General features: G+C 42.8%; 1 protein-coding gene across 1 annotated transcript; it reads right to left on the bottom strand.

The window, feature by feature from the left end:
* Nucleotides 1–200: 200 nt before the first annotated feature.
* atic (5-aminoimidazole-4-carboxamide ribonucleotide formyltransferase/IMP cyclohydrolase) lies at nucleotides 201–7903 on the bottom strand. Its single transcript, XM_085158862.1, has 15 exons — nucleotides 7712–7903; nucleotides 7396–7522; nucleotides 7134–7277; nucleotides 5811–5899; nucleotides 5557–5708; nucleotides 2897–3053; nucleotides 2692–2817; nucleotides 2493–2600; nucleotides 2304–2389; nucleotides 2109–2198; nucleotides 1746–1871; nucleotides 1573–1665; nucleotides 1309–1491; nucleotides 686–841; nucleotides 201–565 (listed from the first exon to the last, which is right to left on the bottom strand). The coding sequence occupies exons 1-15, from the start codon at nucleotides 7728–7730 to the stop codon at nucleotides 446–448; spliced, it is 1776 nt and encodes a 591-aa protein (XP_085014988.1). The 5' UTR covers nucleotides 7731–7903; the 3' UTR covers nucleotides 201–445.
* Nucleotides 7904–9651: the final 1748 nt, after the last annotated feature.

The following is a 9651-nucleotide window of genomic DNA, read 5'->3' as shown; positions in this document are numbered from 1 at the left end:
CAAATCTGGTTGGCCCCATGTGAAAAATGTATTGCTCCCTTTGCTGAATCGTGATTTAACTGTAGCCACATTTTTTTCACGCTAGTTCAATTTTGCTGAACAATTCACTGCAATCCCAATGAAGCACTGTGACCTTGAGTCTGGATTAATGCAATGGACTAACAGTGCCATGCAGTTAGCACAATGAAAGAGACAAAAAAGTCAAACTCCAAGTTTATTTTATAGTGTTGCAAGACTGACCTACAAGGATCAGCTACAGTTACAGTATTACACTCTTGAACATTTTGATCACAAGTCAGGAATGTATTTAGTGTGTTACAAAGTTGTGCGTCTGTTTCTACAGTTCAGCTAAATGTAGGAATGTCTGAAGATCAGCAATGTTGCACACGTTTATTTCGTCTTTGTAAAGACACGAAACTGAGAGCGAACTCAACGCTTACTGAACTCAGTGGTGGAAGAGTCGCAGGCTGGTGTGCACCAGAGTAATGCCTTGCTCATTACAGGCATTGATCACAACCTCATCAGCAGCAGAGCCCGCTGGAGCTGCGATGTATTGAACGCCGCTCTGGAGACAGACACACACAGAAAGGAAATGTGAGTTATGACAGGGAGACCAGGGTTTAAGTTGCAGTGAGATTGACAAGGTGTGTGCAGCATGTACACGCTCTTCGTGCAAGGCACTTACCCTTTTGGCCCGATCTATGTTATCTCTGAAAGGGAAGAAGGCGTCAGAGCTGACAGCCACAGCCTGCAGTGAGCTGATCCAGTTCTTCTTTTCAGTCTCTGACAGTAGCTCAGGGACCTCTTCATACATCGACTTCCAAACTTCCAAGTCTGGGCCCTGCCAGCACAGGACAGAATATACACAGGACACAGCCTTTCATTTACTCACAGTCTCAAACTTGGCATGCTGTGTGATTTGACATGACATTGAACATCAGAAGTGGGCACATCTTAAATCTTTTGTATACAAAAAATGAGAATCTATTAACCTAATAAATAATCTGCTGCTTTGTGCCTCAGTCCTGAATATGCACAGGAACATTGGATGTGTTTACATCTTGCAAAATACAGTAATTCTTCATCTATTGTACAAAACACTTAAAACTGCATATTTATTTGTGTCCATGTCAGAAGCTGAGTTCTTCTTTGCATTTAAGACACAAAGGGTTGCATGTACGCATTTTAAATATTCATATAAACACAAATGCAGTCTTGAAATGTTTACATCCAAACAAAATAAAAACACAGTTGTACTTTTTCCTCACTAGTAACTACAGTGCACGTCTCCAAATGTTACTCCCTCACCTCTCCAATGGTGTCGCTCACATACTGGTCGATTGCGTTGGCCATCTCTGCTCTCTTCACACCACTGCGAAACTTCATGCTCAGGACTCGAGGGTGGTGCCTGAGCCACCAGTTGTCAGCTTTGTCACCCGCCAGCCGAGTGCAGTGGATACGAGACTGCTGCCCTGCACCAATACCGATAACCTGGAAAACACAGGTGAAGAAAGATTAGGGAACAACTGAGGCTCCTCTGGATTCCTCCCTCATTTATCCGCCACCTCTTACCTGTCCGTCTTTAGCATAGCACACAGAGTTAGACTGCGTATACTTGACGGCGATGGTTGCCACGGTGAGGTCACGCACAGCTTCCTCAGAGAGCTTTAGGACACAACAGAAGGCATTAAAATTTGTCAGATTGGATCGAGTCAGTAAAACGTTAACACACTTCAGTGTCTTACCGAGCCTTTGGAAACAACGTTGCTGAAGAATTCCTTATTGATACGTCCTCCATTCCTCTTTTGTTTGAGATAGAGACCGAACAACACTCTCACCTCGGTGTCATCGGGCTCGTAGTCAGGATCCATCTGAGACACAAGCACGGACATAACCCAGTTTACATAGTATGTTTGTACTGTACACATTTTTATCTTCAGCATGACTTGCAACTACTCCAGTTACATTATCCGCCTAGAAAAGAAAAGAGCTGGTTATTCAATCTGCATGTGTCTGAGAATTATGAGGCTTTTAAGCTAATCAGTACATCCAAAGACATGCTTCCAAAAACACAGACAAATACAGACGTGTGGAAACAGCGCCCTCACCTGAAGCACACAGTAGTTGCCATTCTTCTTTTTGGAAAGGATTTTGAGTGCCTCCTCATCATAACCAGGAGCAATGATACCGTCTGAGACCTAAGAATGTTACATTACACAATTTTTTTTTTTTTTTATAAAGAAGATAATAATAATAATAATAGTAATGATTAAAAAAATTAAAAAGCTTGCCCTCTTATTTACCTCTCTTGATATGATCTTAGCAGTGGGAACGTCACACACATCTGACAGAGCAATGAAATCTCCAAATGAAGACATCCTGTCTGAACCTGGAGGCACAGAGTAAATGTATAACATTAAAAAAAAAAAAGAAAAAAAAGAGCCCAGCACACAATCATTTCAGGGCATCAGCTATACAGGTGACTTTTTAACCTCTTGCCCTTGCGTAGGCGGTGGCGAGTGGGCTGAGGTCCTTCAGCATGTCGTGCACCATGCACACTTTGGCCTCTTCCTCGGTCAGAGGAACTCCTACTGCGGCTCCTTCAGAAACAAGGTGACAGCTTTCATTGTCAGATCTATGCGGACACTGTTAACTGTAAGAGTGCGTCTGAATGGGGTCTTTCTTTCTTACCAGCAGGGCTGACGTGTTTGAAGGAAGTCGCTGCAGCCATGCCGAGGGCTCTCTTCAGCTCCCTAACGAGCTGCCACGCATTCAGAGCGTCGCACAGGTTGATAAAGCCAGGAGCACCGTTGACCACTAAGAGAGGGAACGTTAAAAGAGGACTGGTGACATTAAAGGACAGATTGCGGCGTGGCATGGCGTGGTGTGAGGGTACCTGTGAGCGGCAAAGCCGAGCGCAGAGTGTAGATTTGAGCAGGTGCTTGGTGGGGGTTCATGCCGTATCGCAGAGCCAGCTGGGACACGCTGCGGCTGTACTGCCCGCGGAAGTAATCGGATATAGCCTCATCATACTGTGCTGTGTGTGTGAAGGCCTGCACAGGAAGCAGAGTGAGTAGAGAAAGGTTAGGAAGAAGAAAAAAAAAAAAAAAAAAAAAAAAAAAAAAAAAAAACTGCTTACATCACTTTCTGATGTTTTAGGGAAGGAACCATCTCTCCACAAGAAAAAAAAAAAAAAAAGGGCTGCAGGCAAAGTGGGACAGTTATCAGTATTTAACTCAATGCTCAGTGCAGTCAGACTGTGAGGTTAGAGTTCACTGCTCCTCAAATGTTAAACACATTTCATCACTCTGTGATAAACAGCCTGGACTTCGACTCGCTGACGCTCATCTCTGAGCAAATAGCAAAACCAGAACAAATAGTCACAGGGGGAGGAGCAACTCCTTAATGATCACCCTCAAGCTTTTGTTTGTTATTTTTTATCATAAGCCATCTTAAAATAGCACTAGGTAATACAATGTTGTGATTATAAAGGATTGATCAAAAGAACGCAAACTCCCTGAAGTCCCCCACACGTCAAGCAGCAGCAGCTATTTTGGCAACGATACCTTACCACACACACACACACCCCCCCCCCCCACACACACCCCCCACACACCCCCCCCCACACCCCCCCCCCCCACACACACACACCCCCCCACCCCCACACCCCCCCACCCCCACACACACCCCCCCCACACACACCCCCCCACACACACCCCCCCACACACACACACACCCCCCCCCACACACCCCCCCACACACACATTCCCCTCTTACTCCAAACAAAAAGTCTCTTTTCAGCATGGAGCTTAAAGTGGAACAAGTCTGAACAGAATGGATGGATGTTCGAGGCTCATGTGATCAACTCTGAAACGGCACTTTTAAAATTCTCCACGCAGGATTATGACTAATCCCATCAGGAAACGGTCTTTGACTCAACTGGTTATTAAAGTTAGATTTAAGCAACATCGTTTTGAAGGCAACTAGCTGTAACATATGGCTCCTTCAATACATGATCAGGCATTAAAGACATCCCCCCAATAGGGCTGAGTCATATCATACCGTTCACTGTAAGTTTAATGTTAGGCAATGATAAGAAAATGAAATATGGCGATAGAATATGGGTAAAACGCACATGCGCAGTGTCTTTGTTTTCATACGCACATGGCAGAAAAAGCATGGCGGTGACGGAGAATGAGGGCGAAAGCACATCGTTGAATGAAACAGATGAACCAGAATTGGTTTGTAAAAATGCTGCAACTTCAGTGATATGGAAATGGTTTGGCTTTTGCAAGTCAGATACACACCAAAGGACAATTTTTGGTAGAGCATGCTAGCGGGCCGTCGTTATTACCGTGTTTTTCGGAAAATAAGACGCACTTAAAATCAATCCTTTGTGTGCTCCTTATAATCCCGTGTGCCTTATGTATGAATTCAGGTTGTGTTTACTGACCTCGAAACAATTTTATGCAGCGCTCGAAAATCTGTCAAAAAAAATGTTTTAGTACGACTTCCAAAAGTTACAAAACCGCACCGCTTGATGGATTGTCGGAGCATTACGGCAACCGCAGTCAGGAGCCTGGCGGAGTGATACGTACTGTGCTTCAACATAATATTACCGTATTGTGTGTGTGTGTGTGTGTGTGTGTGTGTATAACCCCTTTTTAAGTTTTGTGGATATTACACATGGTTATGCTGAAGATATGTCGGCCAATTTCCACTGGAAATGCCTTTTGGTTAAACTGTCAGCAAGGAATTTGCATTTGCACTGTTAAATTTGTTAAACTTTAATGCACATAAACAACAGCTGCTTGTTTAAGTGAAAATACATTATTAGTGCAAAAAAGCCCCATCTAAGTTGTGGACTTGTAAGGTATTTTGTCTCGCGCCAATTACATCTTTATCGCAAATTTTCAAATATATTGTGATAAATATTTTTGGCCATGTTTCCCTGCCCTACCCCCCAACCAAAATAAGCAGCTAGCAATTTATAAAATATAAAAAGTAGTGATATGTGAATTTCTGAAACTGCAGTATACCAACCAACAGGCAAACATGTGACTTCATGTGATCACCTGGTCACGGCTGATAGCTGCCCCTCTCTGAGCCTGGCTCTACTGGAGGTTTCTTCCTGTTAAAAGGGAGTTTTTCCTTCCCACTGTCATCAAGCGTGCGCTCACAGTGGGTCGTTCAATTATTGGGATTTTCTCTGTATTACTGTAGGGTTTTTATCTTGTCTAGTCTTATGTGGTGCTATATAAATAAAATTGAATTGAATGACAAACTTTAAATGGTGTCCCTCTGACAGGTATGATAAAGCAGAAACGCAATGAGAAATTATGCGTTTGGAGAGTTGACAGCTCATGCCCTTTTACCCCATTTTCAAAACATAATCCAAAACCAACCCTCACCTTAACCCCACTCCCCCCAAAACTGCATTATAACATTAAAACCTTTAAATCTAAAAGCCCACCTCAAAAAGTCTACAAGTTTGTATTTTCCTAAAATTCCTTTCTCAGAAAACCAGGTCACACGCTTGCAACAAAACAGACTCACTTTCAGGGCCAGAGTCCGGCGAGTTTCAAGGGTCGTGTCTTTGTCCGCCAAATTCTCCATCTCCTTGGCAACCAGCAAATAGTCAGCAGGATCGCACACAATGGTGACCCGAGCGTGGTTCTTGGCTGCTGCTCTGAGCAGAGTAACACCACCTGAGAAGAAATAACAGTTTTTATCAATACACGCAGAGTACACAAATAAGTGTTTCATCATTAGTAAGACAGGCAAGCAAAGAGTGCACTTCTATGCATTACCGATATCAATCTGCTCTACGGCATCCTCCACCGTGACATCCGGGTTAGAGACGGTCTTTATGAATGGGTACAGGTTGCACACCACCACTCTTGAAAAGGGCAAACAAAGGAAAATCTTTTCATACTTAAAAACTTTCAAACACTGGAGTACAATAATGAACTGAGGGCCCTCACATTTTAAATGTGGGTGCACAGCTGCTTCTTACTGATCCAGCTGTGGAGGCACACTACACAGCAGTTCTGCCAGCTTCAGATAAGTTAAAGATGGAGATCAGTTCAGTGGGAGATACTACATAGACCTAAGGTGTTTATGGGAATCCACATGCTCAAAACAAGCTGTTCACAGTTAATTCTCTTATACATGCATAATGTTTTCAGTCTATGCATAGAGGCATAATAAACTCGATGAACTTATTGCAACTTGTCTGAGAGAAAGCCACGTATTTCCTCGGATTCTGTTGAGCAGAAGTGTCTGACATACTTATGAGAATGAAATTACCACAACTGGTTAAACAGATTGTTTTGTCAACGTGCTGGTGCTTCCCTTTGGTTCTGGATAAAACATCTTTGGTGGGCACTGAGCATTTTTCGTGGTAGGTAAGCAGGGTCCCCTGCTGTTTGAAAAACTCTAATGTTCAACCTGTAATGATCAAAATCGTGTTTTGCAGCACTGAAGGGGGTTAATCGTGTGTGTGTGTGCAATACATTTTTCCGCTTCTTTATTTGAGACCACTAGCAAAGAAAGTACAAAGCAAGACAAGCTTTGCTCAAGCGTGTCTTATGACTACTTGTGTAAACAGTCAGTAAATGAAATAATTAAATCCATTAACTTTACTGCAGTTTCAGCATTTTTTCAGATGTTGCCAAACCTTTTTAATAATCCGACAAAAAACAGAAGAAGCAAGAATTGCACACTGACAACAGGATCCACTGATTTTCTTGTCTTTAAAAGAAAAAAAAAAAAAAAAAAGTTGTTAAGAAATAGTCATCTGCTAAACTTCAGTCATGTGTTGTTTAATTTTCCACTGAGGACACAGTGAAATCTAATCAGATTCTTCCAATCGAACAGGAGTCACAGGATGAGCATGCACGGGCAGCAGGTTTCCAATTATCCGGCAGCCAAATCAACTCGACATGCATCTTGATTAAAAAGCACGTGCCTGCATTCCACATGGGTCACATATGCACAAGGGTTTCATTTCCACTCAGCTTTTTCTCTTTCTACTGCAAGGACACACAAATATCCATCATACTGTACACATCAGAGTATTTTACATGCTTGAGAAAGCTTTTGCCCATTTCTGTTTGCTGTGTTTGTCTCACCTTACCAGGCTGTAGCCCAGCTTCTCCATGTCAGCGGTGTCACTGGGTGTTTTTCTGGCCAGGATACCTCCATGCACTGCAGGATGCAGGGTCTTCACTCTGCCGCCCAGCATCTCTGGATGTCCAGTCAGTTCAGACACATCCCTGACACAAAGCAGAGACTCTGAGAACTCAGAGAAGGCCTCACATGCTGCAGGTATCTACAGTACTAATACATGTGGACGCCTATGGTTTTGACTTTAAGGGCTAGTGGAGCACCCACCTGACGGCCAGTCCAGCATCCCGCAGGGCTTTGGCTGTGCCCCCTGAGGCCACCAGAGACAGCCCCACACCAACCAGCCTCTTAGCGAAGTCCAACAGTCCAGTTTTGTCAGAAACACTCAGAAGTGCTGCAAAGACAGACGAGCAGAGATTTAACTCAGGACTTGTCGTCATTTTACAAACGCAAACGAAGAATAAATGCCCGTTTTTAGCGAAGTGGAGCTAACCACGTTGGCTAATGTTAGCCAGTCAGCTAGCAGCCTGCATGTCGCAACACCAAAACTCAGAAAGTTTGCTTCATGCTCAGAGAAACTCACCAAGCTCCGAGGAAGCCATGTTCACGGTCACAGTGTTCACAGTGGGCAGTCTGTCTGTCTGAACGTCGACTGGCTCTCTGCTCACGCTTCTCCCAGTTTCACAATTAGCAAACGATGCAGAGCAAAGCAGAGGAGGCTGAGGCAAAGCTGCAGGCTGTTCACGGCTTCATCATGCGCTTCAAAACTACGAACACCCGCCCTTTTGAAGCCGGCCCGCCCCTCGCACACAAGCGCACCCAAAAGAGCAAAACGGCGCAGAAAATGTGCATTTACATTAGAAAAACGCAATTAACACAAAATATTACTACTACAACAATAAGTACTACTGCAAATAATAAGAATGACCACACACACTCACTGATAGACAGCAGTGTTTCTAATTACCTTTAGATTTATGTCTTGAAATGTGAGACTGTGTAAATTATGAATTTCACATTCATATCACCAGTACAGCAGTAACTAGCTATGTTGTCTTGATGTCATTTCAAAATTACTCTTGCTTATTTCATATGACATCAAAGTGTAATACTGGATTTGTAAACGTGTGATCATCATTTGTGTTTTGAGTTAATTTGAGGATTTACCAGCAAAATTACAATCATAAGCCGGGGAGGGGTTGCTGCTAGTAAGGCCACCCAGACGAGGTGTCATTCTTGGTTTTGCCACAAGAGGGCAGACATGGTCCTTCTTCGTACACGTGTCAGCGTGTTTCTGTTTTTTGCATTTCATATATTTTATTAACAAATCATCCGAAGCTTGACGAAGTTCACTGACATCATACACCTGGTGACACGAAGAGCGTTTTCTCCTAATAATATGTTTATCCTTGATTAATAGATTTAATAAAAATATAATATACATAAATTAATATACTAATAATAATATGTTGTGTTTTAATAACATTAAAACACAACATATTATTATTAGTATATTCCTAGCATGAATTTTAGTTTAAGCTACAGACTATATAAATTAAAGAGTGGCTGGGAGAAGTGACTGAATGAAACAGTACCTAAACAGGCTTTATTTCTTACCTGATGACAGAAAATTAAAAATTCTTCTTCTTAATTTATTTTACCAAGATCATCTGTAAAAACATGAAGTAAATATTCCTTGTTGTGACAGGTGGGTGTCAACCAGGAAGTTGTTCGCGAAGGCATCATGATTAAGTTTAATGATTAAGTTGTTGTAGTTTATATATTCCACAAAACACTGATAGAAACATGAGTGTGATGTTCTACTGCAACAAAACCAGTAAATATGTGCTAATGTGATGTTTCTAGTATTGGGAAAAACTAAATTGCTTTATCAGTGAACAAAAATATAAAAGACGCATATATTCTGCATATGCTCTTCATGCAGATACAATCCTTAGAGGTCACGGCAGCAGATCATCATCCCCTCCATCTAACCTTGTCCCAGCATCCTCCTCTGTCACACCACCCCTCCGAGTGTCCTCCTTGGATTCCAGCGAGAGTAGATCTGGAGTCTTCCCATGCTTCTGTTAGCGATCCTCCATCTGAATGGATGATAACAACATCCGGAACAAATTAGCAGGTGGAGATGGCCCCCTATTGGCCCATAAATATGGGGCTGATTTCTGCTAATAACGCCCATTTTATGGACTGATAACATCTGAAGCGGGTGTCATTACACCCATGAACTGCATGGCAAGCTGTGGTCTTCGTCCTTTCCTCCTGCCTGGCAGCGCCATCTCCAACATCCTTTGTCCAATTTTTTCACTAATCCTTGAACATGTCTGAACTATCCCAGCCTTGCCTTTCTATTTCTACGACTGTCCCTGTGATAGACTCATTTCTAATCCTGTCCATGATGGTCACACCAGTGACAATATTAACAGTGTCAGCTCTGCAAGCTCACTCCACCTACATTTTGTTTCTTGTCTACACCAGAGTGGAACAGGCCTTACTTCACTTGTA

This window comes from Neolamprologus multifasciatus, chromosome 1 (genome assembly GCF_963576455.1).
Source record: "Neolamprologus multifasciatus chromosome 1, fNeoMul1.2, whole genome shotgun sequence".
Lineage (NCBI taxonomy): Eukaryota > Metazoa > Chordata > Actinopteri > Cichliformes > Cichlidae > Neolamprologus > Neolamprologus multifasciatus.
This window is presented reverse-complemented; position numbering and strand designations above follow the sequence as displayed.

Bases quoted from the DNA above. Each gene is read 5' to 3' on its own strand.
- atic (XM_085158862.1), bottom strand. The intron at 5,709-5,810 runs GTAATGCATAGA...ATTTCTTCTCAG, and splicing joins CGTAGAGCAGATTGATATCG to GTGGTGTTACTCTGCTCAGA. The intron at 2,601-2,691 runs GTAAGAAAGAAA...TTGTTTCTGAAG, and splicing joins CAAACACGTCAGCCCTGCTG to GAGCCGCAGTAGGAGTTCCT.